Raw genomic sequence first — 20,981 nt, 5'->3', positions numbered from 1 at the left:
AGACCAGACTGGCTGCTTTCAGCAATCCAGTTCCCCAGCACCCACAATTGCTGCACCACAGCTGCTCCTACACACAAAATATGACTGCTGCCTCTGAATTAACTCCTTTTGAACCTGCCTTCCCAACTTTTCATTCAACTACTCCACACTTTATTCCACTGAACTACCAAACATTGCACTAAACCAATGTAACTTACAACAGCTCAAGAATTCTACTAAGCAAAAGCACTTCAGAACATATGACTAACCACTGATTTTTACTTTTCTCTAGCTATTCAATTTTGCCAATCATCAGAGCTCAGGCAATGGGTTAGACACAACTTTAGACTAAGCCAGTATAGCCCTTGCCACCTCCTAACACTCAGAAAAGTTCTATAGCTGTTAAAATGGAAACAAATAATTTTAATGGTCCCTTCGGGCTTTAATCCATTATTTGTACACCATAAATACAAGAATAAATGCTGCTGGGAGTACCAGGCAGTTCCAGGCAGGGAAAGGCAGCAATAAAAATGAAAAATAGTGAGGTTGTACTGATGCCCACAGACTCAGAGTGGATCAGATGCACAGAAAATACATCTTAAAATTATAGTAACATTTTTCTTCAGAAATTAAGATATTAATAGAAGTAATTCAAATTAGTTTATTAAGAAATACATCTAGTGTGTAGACTTAAATTTTGAAATTCCTCTGAAGGTGGTCCTTAGCGTTTGTATCTTATCTCTTCTTACAGACCTCCAGAGGTAGAGAAATACTTCACAATCTTTCATCAGAACTATTTTTATTGGTAGGGTTGGGATGGATGGGCTTTTATGAAGGTATTTGAAGACTATAAGCCACAAACATCCCCATCAGCCATCTGTCTAACCAGGATACATGCAGCCCTCACATGAAGGGCATGAATACTGTGGTCAATGGACTAGAGATGGTCAGCACAAGGGCACCATTTGACCAGAACTGCATCTCTTGCCTGATCAAGATGATGATGGTGTTCCTGCCTTCTAATGGACAGATGCTCACTTGTGTCTGGAGATAAGAGCTCCTAATCATGTGATCAGAACCCATATCCTATAGCCAGATCCTTTTAGTAACATGGTGAGTAGACTTTTTTGGACCCCTAGCAAATGAGGGCAGGGAAACAAGGCCATAAAGCAGCCCAACCAATCTACAGATTATTGTCAGTTTGAGTGCTCAGGAAGGAGTATAACATAGACATACATCAAACATGATTTTTTCTGGGGACTTCAGTGCAACTCACAACTACAGACTTGTCACTGTAAGTCAAAAAAGTCTCTAAGGGTTCCTTATGTGTTAGGTGAAGACAGAAAACAACACCCCTCCAAAGACTAATTAAAGCAAAATTGATTCCAAAATGCAGTTTCTTACTATTAAAATTTGATAATATATCTTGCCAGAACAACAGATCTGAGGGGAAAGGCAAAATAAGTCAGAAGGGAAAAATAGAAAGAAAGATGTTGAAGCAGACACAAGCCTCTTCAAGTCTGAAACAGAAGTAAGCTTCAAAGGGAAATACTAGTGGAAAACAACCACCGAGTTGAACTAAATGTTTATCATATCATCCAGGAGAACACTATCACTAAAATAATGCACTCAAGCAGGAGATTACTTATTTGTACTCTCAAAAGCAAAAGTCTGGCTACACCCAACTGAGATTTCTTTGTATTCCATCACTGTATCATTTGTTTACAAAATATCTGAAACATTGTTTCTCTGCTTCCAGAAGACAAAAGGTCTGTAACAAGTGGTACTTGGGGAAAGGCAGGGACAGAAGTCATCAGGAACCACACCGCACTGCATTCACAATAACTGAGACCAAACAGACACTAAACCAGAGACTTCCTGTTCAGGACAGATTTAGAAACCTCAGGTAGCTGAACAGTGTAAATATGCCAGATCAACAGAAACACAGTTTTAATGGTAAGGAGTCCGAAAATGGTTGAGATCAAAACAACGGTTGAGTAAATACAGCAAAAGAAATGCACAAGGAAATGTGTCACCAATGAGTTCCTGCAGCAATTCAATCTAAACAAAGTACTCAAAAAAAAATTAACTTTCAGTTTTTCTTCTGTCCCTTGTATTGCTGTATACATTGATTGATGCAAATGAAGTCAGCAGGAAATTCTGCACCAATGGATTCCACATTGTTTTAAAACATCTCTCAAGCTTAATAGTATGAAATGCAAAGTCCACAGACGCCTAAAGTCGTGACTGTCAGTGATCCTGCAACACTTAGAGGCTTTCTCTGGGCCCTTGTGTTCAGCTGCTCACTCAGGTGACCAGTATCCTGCAATCTCCTGGGGGAATGAGTCAGCCCCCTACCTCTCAAAAGGAGAAAATCAGCTCTTAAAACTGAAAAGAGGGGGGGAAAAAGGCTTGCATAGAGTTTAGTAGCTTATCTGAAAATCTTTCATTGGGGGTTGAGCTGTCATTTACAAGAGCTGAAAACAAGCTCTTCCCAAATGAAAGCATACTCTGTAGGAGAAGTGGAGAAAGAACAAGAGGGTGGAAAAGCATGTATTCAAAGCTGACAAGTCTAATACACAAGAATGATAGTACACAGCAGCTGGAAAGTCTCTTTGCCAAGCCATCTCAGTACCACACTATTGTCATTGGCATCCCACTTCTCAATGGTTTTGGTCACCACATTTTATTACCACTCACGCATCTTTAATGTAAAAGCATAATCTACTTATTTTCTAATTTTACACAGTTCTCAAAAGGAAGCCTTTGTTTAGTAAGTTACTAAGCAATAATGTCCTTACAGCTATGGATTCTATTCACACAAAACAAAATCAAATTTGCTCATCAAGCTTGTCAGCACCAGTCATCCTCCCTGCCAAGTCAGGGCTGGGCACAATACAGGCAGTCGGGAAAGGCACTGCTGTGTCAGTTGGCTGGCATTCTTTTGTCTGACCTGATTTATTATTGGCCCAAACATTTCTGAAGTTGTTTATGTCAACAAATGTTTGCCAGGATAAGTTTAAATACAGACTAACAGTCTTCATCCCACTACACTACTCTTCAGACTCATACATGAGATGTACATGCAATTCCACTTATTGCTTCTCCACCTAGAATATTAAGGCCTATTAACAGCAGCAGATTCTCTCTCTACTACCCAATTTCCACCAGTCCCAAAAGAAGGGAAACCACTAATACAACTATTGCTTTGCTGTGGCTAGGAGTTTGTTTAGAATGGAAGCTGGTCTCACTAAAGAAAGAAAGGGTAGCAGTGAAAAGTAACACATCCCTGCAAAATTCTTTGAGTCAGAATACATATGCAACTGTCAAAGCAATAAGGTTCAGTTTTCCATCAGGAGCTTTTTACAATTAGAAAGATGTGGTTATGTCATGCATTCAAACAGTTTTAAAAAATATTCCAGTGTGAATAACATGCCATGCATACTCTCTACAGCCACAAGTTTATATAAACAGACCAGCCTCTTTAGACTGGGGGGAAATCTACATAAACTCACCTCACTTGTCAAAATCTTACTATAAAAACAGGGTAACTTGTATTTTTGCACAAATATTTTCTCCATCTACCTTCATAAACACACTATGCCTTCACTAGGATCACCATCTATAGAGAACTCACTCTGGACATTTCCAGTAGAATAAATACAACTGATGAGAACTCCTAAATGCCCACTGTAGCCATCACCCTCACTAGGTCTAGTCCTCAATTTAAGAGGAGCCTTTGTAAATCTGTTCTCCTGGGATCAGCAGAAGTGCATGTACTTCACCTCCCCTTCAACTGAATATAATAATCTGAATTCCAATTTTAAGCACCATTTCACATCTTCTCCATAAATCTTAACCTCTTTCAGGAAGAACATGCCAGACAAAATAGTCTTGCAGGATCATGGTGAGAACAAGTTGGGAAGCAATTTCCCCAATACCTGGCTCCAGAACTCTTTAATAAAGTTTCACCTTATAGAATGCAAACATTCAGCTTCTCATTACTTTCAATCCTGGAAGGATTCAGAAAAAAGAGCCTTGAGTAACCAACATTTCAATATGCAAGAACAGTATCCTGGCTAAGAGACCCTTCACTCTTATTTACTAAAAAAAACTCATTTTGACCTTCCTGTTTCCATTACATTATACAGAAGGATTACATAGGATCACTAGTTACACCACCTAGGGCAAGGGGAAAAAAAGGCAGCATTGGAATGAAGCTGATCCAAAGTAAAATAGATTTAATCTAAAAATCACATTATTATCATCATCTATGTCCATATTGCATACTAGGACACTGTCAGCACTCAGGTCTGAACCTGATCCAGACTGTGAGACTTCCCAGTGAGCATCACAGAGTAGGCAAAACAACCACACAACAATGAACTGTGTGGAAATCACCTAATTCCTACATCTGCAGTTTGGCAAACAGTCCCAGATTAAACCATCTTTTTTTTTTTTTTTTTCCCTTCTCTCTCTGTCAGCCCCATTCTAACACAATTAACAGCCTGGCATATTTGTCTGATTTAACAGAATTCACTACCACATTCGAAAGACCACAAGAATTAATCAAGCATACAGTGCAAACATGTTTTACATTGATTGTGGTTTGACCATAGCAAAGTTATCTATGTCCCTGCTGCCTGGTCTACTGTCAAAGCAGCTATTTTTTTAGGCAGTAAACATACAAGATAGACATGATTTTCATTGATTATATGGATATAAAATGAACAAAATTTTTTCCTTTAATGGTGGTAGAGATATTTATTGGTGCTCATAGTTCAGGAGTGATGAGAAAGCAAGAGCCTTAGCTATTGTATTTCTTCCTTTATTTGGCTACATGCTGCAGATGTAGGGAAGGAAACATTTTAAATCACTGAAAAACTCAGAATTTCTGGAAGAATTTATTCCTGCAAAATCTCTAGCAAGGCTGGAAGCTGTACAAGGGTCTGGTGAAATCATCTTTCTACCCTGTGCACAATGCAGAATAAGAAGCTACCTATCCATCCCTCTGTGAAGAAACACAGTACTTGAAGCTTCCAAATTAGCAAGATAGCCAGTCCCAGCCTTTTTGTTCATCAGTATCATGGCAACCCCTGTCGTCATGGCTTCATTAAAACACACCACACTAAATTCATAGTCTTTAGCAACATGTACTCCAATCAATGTGCTAGCTATTTTATATTGCAGAAAAATAAATTATGGAAAATAATCACTTAAGCAATTATTCTGATGAGGAAAATCTAGGGACATGTGAAGTTTGACTAGGAATGAGAAAAATAAAGTAATAAAAATAGTAACCCAAACCCCTATGTTTGAAATAAAAAACATTTGAGGTTTGTAAGGGGTTTTTTTGAGGAGCAGTATACTGACCCAGTTCAGTGAGAATGCATTGAGACTTCCTGCAAAAAGCTCACTGAATACATTAACAAAAATAGCACTGTTTGATTTCAGTTATTCCACACAAATATGGCTTTTGTAATACAAGAAAGCATTTAACATTTAGAAAAACAATTGTCTATTTACTGTTAAATTACTCAATTTGTTCTTAAAGTCAGGTTGCACAAATTTGGGTTAAAATAAAAAAGTACCTGGTACGTACCTTCTCTTTTTAAATTTATGGGTAAAAGGTTTGTCTTGACTTTTTGAAATAAGCACTGTGAATATGCAAGCTTGCAATTTTTGCAGAAAAAATATCCCTGGACAGAACATATAACTAACAAATTAGTTAATCCTTTCAGGTTAAGTTTCCCAGTATGATAACTTTTTTTATGTATCAGAAATACCCAAACAACCCATTTAGATTTGTCATTTGCTATCAGGGATTGGCCAAAATACAGCAATCTATCCATTTAACTTCAACCACTAACCATGTTGATTAGCCTCTAATGTGACCTTGAGCTGTGGTGGGTTTTGTTTTTATTAAACTGGGCAAACATTCCTATCCCATTTTAATTATGGACCAATTCTGTACCTGTGAAGTCAAAACGTTTATAAGAAGTCCTTCTTGACTACATATTTAGAGAAAACCCAGACTAACTTAATTTTCAGAAATTAAAGTTACAAAAATAAAGATGTCTTAAAACAATCTTTTCAAAAAGTCAATAAAACAGCTGTATATGCAAAATACATCAGAAAAATCAAAATCTTATCATTCTGCCTACACTGAAAGCAGTTACATATTTTCCTTTCGTCGGTTTGCCAACTGAAAAGCAGAAAGTTGCAACTTCACTTTTGAAGAATAAAGCTAGGTGAGGATAATGCTTCAGCAGCTTCAAAACACATTTTAAGTTAGAATTGTAAATTTGAAAAGTGGACATAAGGCTATATTCTTTAGTATGAATACATTAGCAATACATCTGATCAGTCACAGTTCACAAAAAATCATATCCATTGGGAAAAGCAACCATACCACTAGTAGTGACTAGTTACTTATTTCTTATTCAAGGATATTTCACTAAAACTTAGTCAAACAGTCACTAGACTGAACAGCTGCCAATGGAAGACACTGTTAAAATAAAATGAGAACTCTTATGCTCTAAGCAACTATGTTCCTTGAATACTTGTTCGAGTTCTGAGAGTACATGAAGTAATAGTTACTTAACATTTACAGCACAAATTTTCTGAAAAAAAATAACAAATCACAAAATGAAAGAATCTCCAGCAAGTTAATAATATCATATGAAACTGGTACACAGAAAGGGTAGTACGAAAGTTAGTTTATTAATTCTATATAAAATTAATAACCTTTGGTAACCAACATTGAAAGATTATCAAACAATACTTAACCTTTAACTCATGTTAATTTTAGTCTAAAATGCTGTTTGTTCTACATGCCTGCTTCTTCCACTTTTAGCCTAAGCCACTGACTGAGTAAAGAAGCTCTTTTACTGCTGCCTGCCCACCTATTTTTCAAAAGACCACACACACAAAGCCAGGATTATGAGATAATATGGTGTTAAACAAGGGGTGTGTTACTCTATGCATTTATTTTAAGGGTTCTTTTAAACACAACTATGGATTGCTGTAGGATGTGATAGCCCATTTCTGGTTTGCCGATCAAAAAAAAAAAAGTTGCACTTTAAAATCAACTTAAAGTGGTATTCAAATCCCTAAAGCAGCAGCTAGCAACATTAGTCTTCTACAAAACGGAACATGAAGGATTATTTGAAGTTCCTGCTGAAAAAACCACCCAAGAGAGTTAAAGCCTGACTTCGTAACTCGCAGGTGACAGGGCCACATGAATGGTCAAAAGGAAACACTTTAAAAATCTTCCCATTCACTAGACTCAGGCACAATCAATCCCCACTGCAATGTAACAAGTTTCATATCAGTTTATTCAAACCATGCCGGCACTTCCCTTAGCAAAAGACAACAGTAACTCACTGTACATCTCATCATGAATTTTTAACAGAGTAATATTTTTTCACAAATACATTGCAACAGAAAGGTGAGAAACACTGCAGAATTCATTTGCTTAGTGTTTCTGGATTTACTCAGCTGTTTCTCCCTAGCACCACTGAAGTAGTCATTCCAGATAGTCAATGCTAAAAAACTTACATGTTCCAGATCTATGGCTTTCTTTCCAAATTAAGTTCTCAGACACTTTCTCTAAAATCTCATGTCTAGTCACCATCTGAAGTCAACTACGACTAGAAGTTCTTCTTTCTTGCTGAATTTGTTTGCTTGTCCTTAACACAAGGACATGAATACCAGAAAGCATTTAACCTGACCACTCTGCAGTCTGAACCCTACAGTTAGCTTCCCCTTCACTAGTGGCAAAAGCTACTTATCATAGTCACTTTCTCAAAGCCCTTCACAAACTGTCTCCACTCAACTATCACAATCCGTGTGTGCTAAGCTTTCAGATAAACAATTTGCACCTCACTCAACACAGAACTACCCCTCAAAAAGCTGCCTCCTTCAACTGCTCTTCTGTCAGGAGTGGATAACCGACTGTGAGCTGAGACCACAGCCCATTCTGACCACAAATCTTCACTGCTCTGCACCTCCACTTTAGTGATTTTAGTAAACTTTTTTTCCCCAGATATTGTTAGCACTGGACAACTTCTGGATAGATCTTTTATCCCGTAATTGTGGTAGAACAAAATAACTTACATTCAATTAATGAAATAAAAAGCTCACAGGAGAAATAAACAAAAAACCACACAGGAAAGCATTCTACTAAAGAATCCATGCATACCACTATGAACACTAAAACAGCAAGATGAATTTGTGAACACTGAGCAGTCTTAAAGCTAATGCTTCAGGAATTCCATGTCCTTAACTATTTCAGTGACATCTGATCTTAAAGTAGAGCTAAGAATACAGCAGTAGTCTAAAAGTAGAACATTAACTGAGATGTTACATTCCCTCACAACAGAGGGCCCTAAAACAATCACACTTGCATAAACTTGGAAAATTTAAATACAATACTTAGAGAAGAACTTGGAAATGCAAAATACAATGCCAAGTTCTAAAGATGTCACAGCCTCTCTTTGAAAAGGCATGAAAGTACTTTAATTCCACCATACAAATATACTCCCTGCAACTTACTGACTTACAATCCTGCAATTCACATTTTCAATGAGTTTTTGATCTTAATTTTTTAATGAATTTTTGCTGAAACTTCCTCACTAGGTCTTTTCCACCTTGCCCATTTCTAAAACCAGGAAAGGATTGAGATATTACAAAAGTTAGAAGAACACCTGATTCCTTCCAAATTAAGAACATCCCCTTCCCTTCAGCATGTATGTGTAGCAATATCCACAGTCCCACGGTCATTCTGTGTCTCACAGATAAGCAGCACTAACAGAACTTGTACTGACATCATGAACTGCTACAACACCCACCTGCAGGCTCTGAACCTCAGTGACACACAACATATTTGAAATAGGGAACATGTTATACTCCCAAAATAGCTCAAATATCTGAAGCAGTTCAGTAATGACAAAGAAAACAAGACTGAAGAGGTAAGTTTTGTTAACTTAAGATTAAAACTGGTTTGTCAACTTAAAATAATTGTAATTGGCAAGTAAGAATTCCTACATACTTTTAAAAATTAGTCCAAGAAATTATTCAAGCAATAAAGGAGAAAAAAGAGTGAAAAGGAAAGATCCTTTGTTCAGCTAAATCACAACCTCTTCAAAAGAAAACTCCTCAAGTCCTAGGTCTTGCAGTTACACTGCTCTGTAACAAACGTCATTAAGATGAAAGTTTAACTCAAACATTTTCTACAGCCTTACATGAGTCACCTCCGTCTTCCATAAAAAGGGGCATTTTAGGCAGACAAAGGAATAAGTCCCCATAAAAATCCCTATTTTCCTGAGAAAAGGGGAAAAGCTACGTATGAAAATCAAGGTCCAAGCTCTGCATCGAATCTCCTACCCTGCCATGCTGTTCTAACTCTAATCCATTACCAAGATATTAGCTCTGGCAATCATATCACTAAAACTGTCAGATTACATGAACATTTGCTCAGAGTTCAGAAAAAAAGCTTCAGTTTTGTGACCTAGCGACATTAATAGGAAGAACAAACACTTCCAACAAAACCAGTGGAAAAGGAATTGTGTAGGTTATGAAACCTTAATGAAGTCAAGATCATTAAGATGACAATTACAACTGTTAACTCTATAATGTCAGACATACAAAATTTATTTGTATTGATATTCTTCTTTTATGTTGCAACTCTGATAAACTGATTCATGAGCAAAATGAGAAAATTTAATATTTTTGTGGATTTGCTGCAATACATTTCACCAAGAGTGGGAAATTCATTTATGGCATTTTTTGCTGTGTTTATAAACACAAGAGCTCCTACATGTACATGGGAATTGCTGTTTAGAACACAAGACACAGACTGGATATGGGTCAAATCTTATCTTTCAGACATTAGGACAGCTCTTCGAGAGATACAACCTGGTTTTTTGGCTCAAGTGTTCCCGTTCCTTAAGCTGCAAGCTATATTAGAAGAATTTTCATTGTTGAAAGGCCTAGATTTACTTTCAAAAACAAAAATACAATTCATCCTCTTCACTAGTGACCTTTCATCCTGCTGATCTTGTCATTTCAGTTCTATTAGTCTAGTTGCTGTGATGGAAAGGGAAGCTAATTCTAATTAACACTCCCACTAAGGCTCTAAGTGTTTGGAGCCCTTTTTGTACATTAGAAACGTGAAAGGGAGGAAGAATGAAGTTTCCTTGTATGACATTTTTTTTCACTTCAAAAGCAACATAAAAATGAAAAGTTCCTGTGCTCTCTTACAAACAGCTCAGAGTTTTCCTAGAGAAAGATATGCTAATTATTTAAGTCAACAAAAATATCTGACTGCACATAAGGGCTGATTTTACATTTTAAACACTCATGAGCCTTCAAGACACCCCCCCTCCTGACTGCTGATCTTAGACACTATAGCAACAAGTGAACATTTGTTCCGAAGGAATGTGGAGTATGCAACTGGGGGAGGGGTAGTACTATCAGTCACAAACTTATCTCCTGGTCCACTAAGTTATTATTTAACTTCAATCTTCCCTGAAACTGAAGAAACAGCATGTACGATCCAGCATTAGCAACCAGCATTTAACAGGCAGCTTACACTTTGACTATGAAGAACACAGATTTGCTTGAACTCAACTTCAGGAGGAGGTTGGTTTTTTCCTCTTGTTCAGAATAGTGGAAACAGAAGAATTGACTGCATTGATGAATTAAGCAGTCACTACCATTGCAAACTTGCAAAACCAAACAAAATACCCAGCTCCTCTGGCTCTGGTCACACTGTCTGACAGTCCAAGACTCCCTGACTAAAGCCTGCAGACAGCAGGCTCAGAAAACAGGAGGCTTGGGCAAAACAGACTGTGGGATGATCTGGAGTGAAATGAAAACAAAGGTGGGAAGTTCACTCTCCCAGACTAAGTGCAACATTCCTGGGCAAAATCTATGGTTCATAACTATGCCTGCCTCCCATAAACTGACTGTAAAATACCTTTTTTGCACTGCTATGGGTTTGCCTTCATCCAGAATGTACATCACCCTTTCTTTACCTAGACTTCTCAAGTCTGAGGAAACTGGACAGGAACATGATTCAGGGCCAGGGATCTCAGTGCTTTCTGTCCACGAGAAGGACCAGAAAAAGGACATTGTGAAAAGGAAGGAAAGTATGGGAAAATGAGCAGGAGGTCTCTGGCTTGCTGTGGTCCTACAGGCACACTAAGAGAAGCAGCCTGTCTAATTTTTTTTGCTATGAATTTTGCCATTAAAAAACCCACGAGAAGCTCTTTTAAAAAAGTCACTTCTATTACCTTTCAGCTCTTAGCAATAATTTTACTTGTAAAAGAAAATTTAAGTAATTATTTACTTTGTTCTTATCCTTGTGTATATCCTTTCCATCTCTTAACTTGAAAGACTATTTTAGATTTGTGAAAGGACAATTTCAGTTTCAGATTGACTTAGCAGTGACTACTACCTGGAGATATGTGAAAGGGTGTAAGGAGGAATTTCCAGGTCAGAAAGACTGGAAGCAGATATGACTTTGCATGTAAGCAGCAGGTTTCAGAAAGACAAGTTTAGATGATGACTGTCAAATTTAAGTGTGCCAAAAGCTCAAGGCTAAGGTGACTGGTTAATTTGCCATTTACATAGGGCATTCTCTGCCTGCTGTTCTCCCCACTACCACCCCACCTTTCATATATCCCTATCAAACTTAGCATGCAAAAAAAAGAATTGATGCAGGTTTTAGCAGTGTATGCTGTGATGCCAGACTGGAGGACACAAACTCTGCCTAAAGCCTCAGTAGTATCTTGTTCCATTTTACCCTCTGGCCACCTTTGCCAGCCACCTTCTCCCTCTTTGCTGGTACTCAGTACAACCTTACAGCCAGCTCATGGAACTGATATGGCTAAAAACTAATTCCTTTCTTCCTAGGACTAGTTTTCAGGTAGATATGCCCCAAAAACTCAGCTCACTAAGCAGTCACCAGAGAACTATCACCAGTGTCAGGAAGAAACAGTGAGATGGCAGCAAATCATATAGATGTTTCCTTGTGGAAAAGCACCTGCTGTGGAAATCATCAGACCATCAGCATGTTTAAAACAAACCCCCAAACATAACAAGCTTTATATTAAGAAAACAGCAATTTTAGATACATCTTGAGCATTTTGAACAGTTACAGAACTGTACCAACAATGAAGCTGCTGATGGAGAGTGGAAAATAAAGACAATTTCAGCAGGAGCAGGTAATAAGTTATTCCTTACAGCTGCCCCAGCCTGGTTTAGTCCTGGCTTCCAATGCTAACTTCTGCTAACTCTGCCATGGGAACAGTAACACCCAAAGCAGCAAACACAAGTTGTCAGAACTCACCTTTTAACATCTAATTTGGTTCAGCAAGAAGATGAACAATCTTATTACAGGCAAATGCATTGAAACATTCAGTTATTTCCTTGTGGATCAAGTCTGAATAGAGCTACAAAGTACAAAAAAATTATATTTTAATAATAAATCACAGAATTATTCTTCAGATACTGAAAGCATATCACACTTTGAGAGATTCTGGAAGTGATAAACATTAAAATTCCACTTTAGACTATTTAGCAACATCCTCAAGTATTTTTAATTTGGTAATATTTATTAGTTACTAGACAGTTCGCTTTCCTTTTTTTTTTGTGCTACATGGATTAAGAGAAACAATGTGCCACATATTACACATATGAATATAAATTCCTCTGCTTTTTCCAGCAATTCTCAAAGGTCATTTAATAATTCACAAGCAGGTTGTTTACACATTTGATAATCACTATGTTTTCAAAGTTCCCAAAAGCTAGCTGCCCTGACAGCATTTTACTTTTCCTACTCTCATAAGTTTTTTATTTATCATACAAAATTCTACCCAGCAGAAAACCAGCACCATCTTCTACAAAAAATCCAGAGATCAGTGCAATTGCCATCAAATCAAAACAAACATTAAAAATTCCCCTAAATGTTGCTTCCAGAAACTGTTGCAAAGAGAAGCAAATCCTTTATCAGATCCTTGTTTAGAGCAGTTTGCCCACCTACCAAGCATTCATAATATGAGGTGTCATTAGACAGGTAAACACATCTAGTTTAAGGTGTATCAAAGACAGCACCTTTCACTGAGAAACATCAAAATTGGAATAAAGAACAAACTGCAAAATTACACCTAGTATTAAAAATTATCATAAATTCAATCTGTAATCTTCACTGCAATAACTAACTTCAGATTTCCCTAGCAAAACAGCACAAACTGACTTTCAAGAACACAGCCTCAGAGAAAAAGGACAGTAGTATTACAGACTATAAGAAAACAAGAAAATAAAAAACAAAATGCTACAAATACTGCAGTGCCTTCATCACACTAAAAATAGGGACAATATACATTATCAAGCCAGGAAGGGCTGAAGAGAAATCATTCACCTTTGAGCCTCAGGCACCATATTCAGCAAATGGCTTCTGGCTTTTAGTGTAGCACATGATTAACACCAATCTCTGTAGTGCTAAAAGAAGGTTTTAAAGTCACTGAAGATTACAAGTTCCTCATTTTGAGGAAACTATTTACCTTGAGACACCTTTAAAATTGTCCCACTGGGATGAATATCTTATCCTTCAAAAATAACCTGATAGGTTTCAAGTTAGGTAGCATTCCTGATGCTTTTGAAAGTATTGGTGCTACTGTAAAGAGAATGCAAACATTCCTGACCAGGCCATCCAGCTTCACCAGTACTTTTGGCTCTGTTTCAGTTTAAAAAAAAAACCAAAACCCACTAAACAGAAACCAAATAAAAAAAAAAAAATCCCAACCAAAAACCAAACAAACAAAAAACACCAAACAAAAAAACCCCCACCAAAATTTAAAAAAAAAAAAAAAATCTAACATTGAAAAATCAGACACATTCTGATCCTCAGAGAAAACCATGATAAAATAAAATAGCTTTATCTTGCTACTCTAGGTCTAAGACACCTGGGAAAAAAAGAGTATACTAACATTTTAAAATGAACTACAATTTACATTTGTTGAAGAGAGCATGAAATTGAAGAAAAAGGTTTTGCTCATTAAAAGGATGCAGAATTACCCACATGAAGGACACAGTATCATACTTTGAAGATTACTTCAAAGTTTGTGATAAAGTAAGCAAAAATTCCAAAATATATTCTAAAGTAGTCAAGAAGACTATATATTAAAATGTAATTACTCCTGCACTTTTAAGCCACATGCAAATTCTACCCTTAGAGCTATTCATAATGAAACACAGTATTTCCCACAGTCTCAAGGGCAGACTTTACTGTATATATTATATTCCTTAAAAAAAAAAAAAAAAGCAGCCAATGTCACAAAACTAGTAGCTAAGCACCTTCAGAGCAGGGAAACAAGAAAACAAGAATGCTTTCTCCCTCTCTAATGCAACACAAGCAAAAGCTGCTATGTACTGTCTAAAGATCAAATACTTTCAGTTCATAATTAGAAGATATTTTACTGTGTCCTAAACATTCTTTTGAGAGGTCTTTTTAAACCTGAGAAAATTAATCTCATCTAAGCAAAGACCACACAGTAACATCATTTACTTAAAGCAACAGTAAAATTTATTATATGCAGGAAAAGCTTGGACTGTAGTCACCAATCTCATACATAAATACCTACTAAACAGATTCTCAACTCTGCATATCAATGCAGTAAGCAATGGTTTTTTGAACTGGTAGATTCTCTAAGACAAACTCCTAGAGTTAGGTCCTGCATGTTTAGAACAAGAACTAACCTCTTCAAATCCACAGAATTTTCCTTAAATATACCTCACACACTTCAAAATCTTTAATATTTTCAATACTGTGGTTAGGTTCTTAAGCCCTCAGCAGGTCTCCATTGGAAGCAAACAATTTCTCAGTTCCTAACACTGCTTTTAGCATAGGAAGTTACTTATCCTGAATGCCTCTACTCTGAAAACCACAGATTGGCTCCAGCCTTTAGACTGTACTTCCCTGTGTCCTACCTCTCCTTTAATGAAGACAACAGTAAAGTATCTTGGTCTTATGCCTCAGATTGGATCACTAATAACAAAATGTCACATTAAATGAGTACAAGGCCTAAGAACAGCAAGAACAGTATTTCACTCAACACAAGAGACAACTGCAGCTCCCTCATGTCCAAACAGCTGTCAAATTTTTATACTCTACAGTTACATTCAGCATGTTTTGTTGGCTGGTTTGAGTGGTTGGTTGTTGGTTTATGTTCCCCTTTGTTGAAGGATATTAAAAATTTATTCAGCATTATGACAATGAGACTACTGTCAGAAATTAAATCATATCAGCATAAGGAATGCAAAGAGAAGTAGCCTTGAAATCTATGGAACATTTAATTTACCTAATACTCCCCTCAAGAGTTTTCAACTTTGTCATGTGACAAATCAACTTGCATTGGTACCATAACTAAACACAGCTCAAGTCTAATCCCAAAGTATTTATGGTCTAGTTTAGACACAAACACATTACAACCCAAAATCTCTTAGATTTGCCATTCAGGATTGCATCACTACATCAGATGAATGTTAAGTGAACCACAGGTGAGTAACTGCTGGGCTCTTCTATGATAGCTCAGGTACCACAAACAGGGAATACAGGCATCAGCCAGCATGACACTGAAGGCACACACCCTTGGCAATCAGCTGCAGGACCCCAGCAGCAGAACTGGGACAACTGGGAGACACATGGTCAAGCCTGAAGCTACTGTGCATCAAGAGCTTAGACAAATCTGCCAGAAGCAACACAACAGCTAATAGTTGATACAGAAGCTGAGGGCAGAGTGGTTAGAGGCTGAAAGACCTACACAGCAGTCTCTAGACATGCTTACCAAGCAAATATAAACACTCACTGATGCAACCCTTCCAAAAAGGAAGAAATTAATTTCCTATACCTGCAACTGATTCCATCTTCAAATAATTAATGCAAGTAGTTTTAGGCTAGTGGTAAACTGCAAGCCTTACAAACCAGAATTTTACACACAAGGAGTCTGTACAACCACCTCAGCAAGTTTTTGTTAGTTTTTGGACAGACAATAGTGAACAATTCCAAACATTAGAAAATGCAAACCAAACTATGCAGCTTCTAGGAGCTTGTTTCCAGCCAGCATTACAGAGCTCACTCTATTATGGGGAAAAAGGTCAAAAAGAACACTCCCAACTATGGAAGACAAATATCTTGGCTTTATAAATTAAAGAATCCTATAAATGGACAAAACTGTTCCACAAATGAATTGTATATTATTTCATAATATAAGATGACAACTCCAGTTTTCCATGTTCATTTTTTTTGATCTTTTGAGCTCAAAATTTTAAACTGACAAGTAATTAAATACTGCTGCATGGCAACAGGAACACTTCAGTGTTTTGATAGTCCTTTCCTACAGGATACCCATTTCATTCTCAGTAGGCACCAGACACCCAACCTCACAAATAACTCTGCTCATCCTGCATGCTCAGCAAAAACTATGAGGACACTAAGTGATCACTAGTGTCCAATTACTGCTCTTTTAAGAATTGTTCACATACATTTTAGCAGTAGTATTTCAGCTGTGTGCACACTCACTTGAATACAGAGGAGACTGCAAATGTTCAGCACTCAAAACTTCTTATACAAAACTGCTCTGGCTGTCATTTCAGCAACTACTCTCACAAAACAGAGATAGATAAAAGCTTTCCTGCTGGTGACCAAAACTGGACTAATGGTATTTCCCCAAAAGGAACAGCAACACAATAATGCACACCTCTCACAAGCAAGAAAATTTGCAGTTTCCACCTGCTGGCAGAAGACAGTAAATACCTCACTTGCAAAGGAAGACAGTGTAGTTATGTTCTACCTTAAAACTCTAACTACAAGTGTGGAAGACTTTCAAAAAACAAATCAGCCTAGAAAACTGAAACATTACCAAAATAGTAATAGAATTGTTTGGAATTAGAAAAAGAATTCAGATGATTAAAAAACTAATCAGTTGATGATCTCCCAAATTTAAGCATCAGCTTAGACAGCCTGCTAAAAGCTTATTTTCCCCTGTTAGGATTATGAAACAGATTGCACTGTTCTGGTGAGGAAATGCAGAACCCAAACTAAAAACCATCACTTCCTGTAATCATCAGCTGGGGGTGGGGAGGGAAGAGGAAGGGAGGATAAATGGTAAAGGTAAAGGGCAGGGGGAAACCAGCACAGCAAACACTAGTTAAATCATACAAATAGTTATTAAGTGTTCCAGAAAATCTAAGAATTAAGAACGACTGACACACCTTCTGAAAGAAAGGCCTCCTTCAAATAAAGTAGCACATCTGCAAATTTTCTGACATCATTCACCAGTTGCATGATATATTCTGGATCCACAACAGGATTATCATAGCAGTCAGAGTTGGAGCTAATGCTGCTCAGAGAGCTGCTCTTGGTGCTGCGTCCCATTGCCCAGTTTGCTGAAGTGGAGATGCTGAAGAAGTTGGAGGTAGAGAGTCGGGCGAATCCCAAACCACGCTTGTTACTTCCGCCGTTCTGCCGCAACATCCCAGCAACCGCTGTGCCTGTGGAGCTCCCGCAGTCACCACGCACGGTCACTCGATGGCCATTGGACAAGCCAAGGGCCAAACTCTTGGAAATTGGGAAGGGGAAGGAAGGGGAAGAAAAGGAAAAATGCTGATTAGTATAGAAACATGTGCGAAGCGATACTTTTGTACAGACAAGACCCTAAACTTCTTTCAAGATGATATTGCTTGACATGCAAATGCCAAACTGAGTACTATAAAGGCTTTGACTGTTTGAAGTTATTTAAATTTGTACAGTAGATAGATTGTTGCATTATTTAATGAGAAAAGTTTCTTCCAAGAATATTTAGAAATTGCATTTTCTGCATTTACCAATACCTGTTTTTTACCATGAAATGTTCCTTCAGTCAAATACAATCACAAAAACACGTGATGTGATACTACAACCATCATCCCCTCTTGCATGAGCCACCAAGCTATATTCAGCATCCTGTCTCTTAAGATAATACACAGCCTTGATCTAATAGGATGAATTTTCTTTGTGCAGTGTGCCATGCAAGAAACCATGGCCTATCACAGTTTGCTTCATAAAGGAAAACATCCTCAAAGAAGTTGTGTGGGCTTTTCAGCCTGTTATCTATTAATATGAAAGGCAATCAAAAGAAAGACATAGAAAAATGAAGAGAATGAAAAAACATTTTAGTATCAAAATTTATTTGCAAGTCTCAGTGCAAGACAACTCATTCAGTTATCTTGAATGACGTTGCTTTGCTCTGAAAGTTCCACCATAAAAATGTACAAATTTGGGGGAGTATAAACTAAGAAACTACCTGCATTCCTTTCCTTCAGGAAAAATAAATAAGAAACAACAAACCAGAAAGCTACTGAAAATTTTGCCATGTCAGGTTAAGGGATTCATTTCAAAGCAAACTGCAGGTGGCAGAGTCAGGTACACTTCCAGCAGCTCCCACAACGCCTGCTGTTGTTCTCTCAACACCAGGAGAAACCCTCAGTGTTTACACCACAGCGTAAACACCACAGGGGAAAAAAAACAAAAACCAAACTGGAACACAACAGCTAAAAAGTTAATGTGGGTTGCAGACACATCTGCAGCAAATCTTAAAATTCAATTACTTCACTAAAAATAAATGTTACTATGAACTAAAAAATACAGGTTGAAACGGGTTCTCCTGCATATGTTTATATTTGGTTAGACCAACTGAAGTAGTAGCACCTTTACCACTTTGAACACTCCCACTGTGAATTTCAATAGGCATTACTCTAATGCCCTTCAATTATTTTTCCATTATTTCTGATTTATTTCTGTTTGCAGTTTAAAAATATCAGAGGAAATGTGGTCAAAGCAGTTGTTTTTGTAATTAGCGTGCAAGCCTCCCAGGGAATGTGTGCTGGGGGAGAGGGAAGAAAACTTCAGAATTTAACACAAATTAACTGCTCTAATTTCTGCTTACTGCTTAAATTCAGTATGCATAAGAGCACTCATGACACTACACAAATAATGCAGATAATTAAGCAATTCCAAACACCTCAAATAGACTGAAGTGAGGTTTACATTAAACATAGTGTTTAAGCAAGTTTCTTCTGTTCCCACGTATAATTCTCATGGCTACAAAGCTACTTTGCAATTCTACCTGCAATTAAGGCAAAACAAGACGCATAACCTTCTCTCCTCTTAACAAGGGTGATATCTATTTATATCGAGAAAGATTTTCATATTATTTAAAAGACATGCCTCTTTTAAGTCTGGCCAGCTTCAGAGTCAACTTTTTAAGTAGCATGATGTGTTAGACCTGTTCCAGTGGCAAGTCCCTGCTCCTAAAGCTGTGCTATTTTAGAAATGTTGCCCTTTTTTGTACAAACAGTACAATAATGCCACCACTTTAAAAATTATGAAAGTTATGATAAAGTTTTTCTAAGAGGGAAAAACTTGCGAAAACCAAAACTGAGCAGCTTAGCACAGGAGGCACCTTTTCCTAGTAAATATTAGCCCTTACGTCTGCTCCTCGTGTGTTACGAGGCAGATGGGGAACGTTTCCCTTCCAGAACACATGCCTTTCATTACTGAGAAGTGTTTCATATTTCTTCAGGAAGACGCTGGCTTTGAAAACGAAAAGCATCCACCAACTTCGCTATAAACGCCTCCAGACTCCCTTGGCTCACAGCGAGCCATTGCCCGTCCCGACGGAAAAAAGATAAAAAAATAAAGCGCCAGATATTTCAAAAATTTGCTCTCCCAGCACAATCTCCCCGGTAGGGAGGGGAAGAAAGGGGAAAACAAAAAAAAAAGAAAGAAAGGAAAAGAGGGGCCACGTCGCCGGCGAGCGGAGGGCAGGGCCGCTGCCGGTGCCCCGGGCGGGGGTCGGCGCTCCGCCCTGCCCCCGCCGCGCATTCCCGGCGCCCCGCGGCCGCCCGGAGCATCGGCCCGCGGCGGGCACTGCCCGAGCGGCCCCGCGGCAGGTACCGGGCAGGGGCGCCAGACGAGCGGGGCACGGCGGGGGTGGCGCGCAGGGCAGCGCCCGGCCCCGCTCGGGGGAAGCGCCAGGCGGGGCGCTGGGGGTCGCTGGGGCCGGACTCGCACCGAGAGAGCGGCACCGGGCCCCTCCAGCCGCCCCCGTTCCCGCGGCGGCTCACCGGCGCCCTGCCCCACGCTCGCCCACGGCTCCTCCCGCCGGGACAGGCGACGCCCCACCTCGTCCCGCCGCGGCGTTCCCGTAGCCCGCGGCCGGTGCTTACCGGAGAGCGTCGGCCGAGCGCAGGCAGCAGCCGCGCCGCCGCGGGCCCCTCGCTCGGTTGCCCCGCTGCCCATGGAACGCCCTCCCCTCAGCGAGTCCCGGGCGCCATCGTCACAGTCCCCGGGCCCGCCCGCGCTTCGCCATTGGCCGGAGGGCCCTGGGGGCGGGGTCACTGCGGGACACGCCCCCGGCGCGCGGGCCCGGGCGGGAGTGGCAACGGCGCGTGGGGCCGGGGAGCGGAGCGCGGCAGGTGCGGCGCGCGCAGAGAACCCAACCGAACAGAACCGAATAGAACCCAACAGAACCGAATAGAACCCAACAGAACCGAATGGAACCCGACAGAACCGAATGGAACCGCAGCGCTAGCAGCGGGACCCGCCGCGCACCGCACCGCACCGCACCGCCGGACCCGCGGCCGCTCAGCGCTAAGCGCGGAAAAAGGAGCCGCGCGGCACCAACTGGTGTACACAAAACAAGCTTCAAAAGGGAGGAAAAGTCCAAATTCGGGCTACGTAGTATTTAGCAAACAGGCGTTGCTTTTAAGTGATTTGGCCAGCAAGAAACACAAACAGCGTGGCAAAGCACAGAATAAGTTTCTCATGCTCAACCTCCCACGCTTTGTGTTCCTGGATCCAGTTTATCATTAATTGCACAGCTTCCAGTACTGCTATGAGTGAGTAACGTGTGCGTGCACACACACACACGCTTTCTACTATACTCAGCCCACTTTTA

General features: G+C 39.3%; 1 protein-coding gene across 7 annotated transcripts in view; it reads right to left on the bottom strand.

Moving 5' to 3' along the window:
* The window catches only part of ARHGAP29 (Rho GTPase activating protein 29), a 49,121-nt gene extending 28,768 nt beyond the window's left edge, over window positions 1–20,353 (bottom strand). For all 7 annotated transcript variants that reach the window (XM_079313568.1, XM_079313569.1, XM_079313573.1 and 4 more), the window contains exons 1-2: window positions 20,251–20,353; window positions 17,257–17,602 (exon numbers count right to left, since the gene is read on the bottom strand). In XM_079313568.1, coding sequence (XP_079169694.1) covers window positions 17,257–17,518 — 262 coding nt within the window. In that variant the 5' untranslated portion in view covers window positions 17,519–17,602; window positions 20,251–20,353. The remainder of the gene's footprint in view (window positions 1–17,256; window positions 17,603–20,250) is intronic.
* Between the last annotated feature and the right edge of the window lie 628 nt (window positions 20,354–20,981).

The sequence above is a fragment of the Erithacus rubecula genome (genome assembly GCF_903797595.1).
Source record: "Erithacus rubecula genome assembly, chromosome: 10".
NCBI lineage: Eukaryota > Metazoa > Chordata > Aves > Passeriformes > Muscicapidae > Erithacus > Erithacus rubecula.
This window is presented reverse-complemented; position numbering and strand designations above follow the sequence as displayed.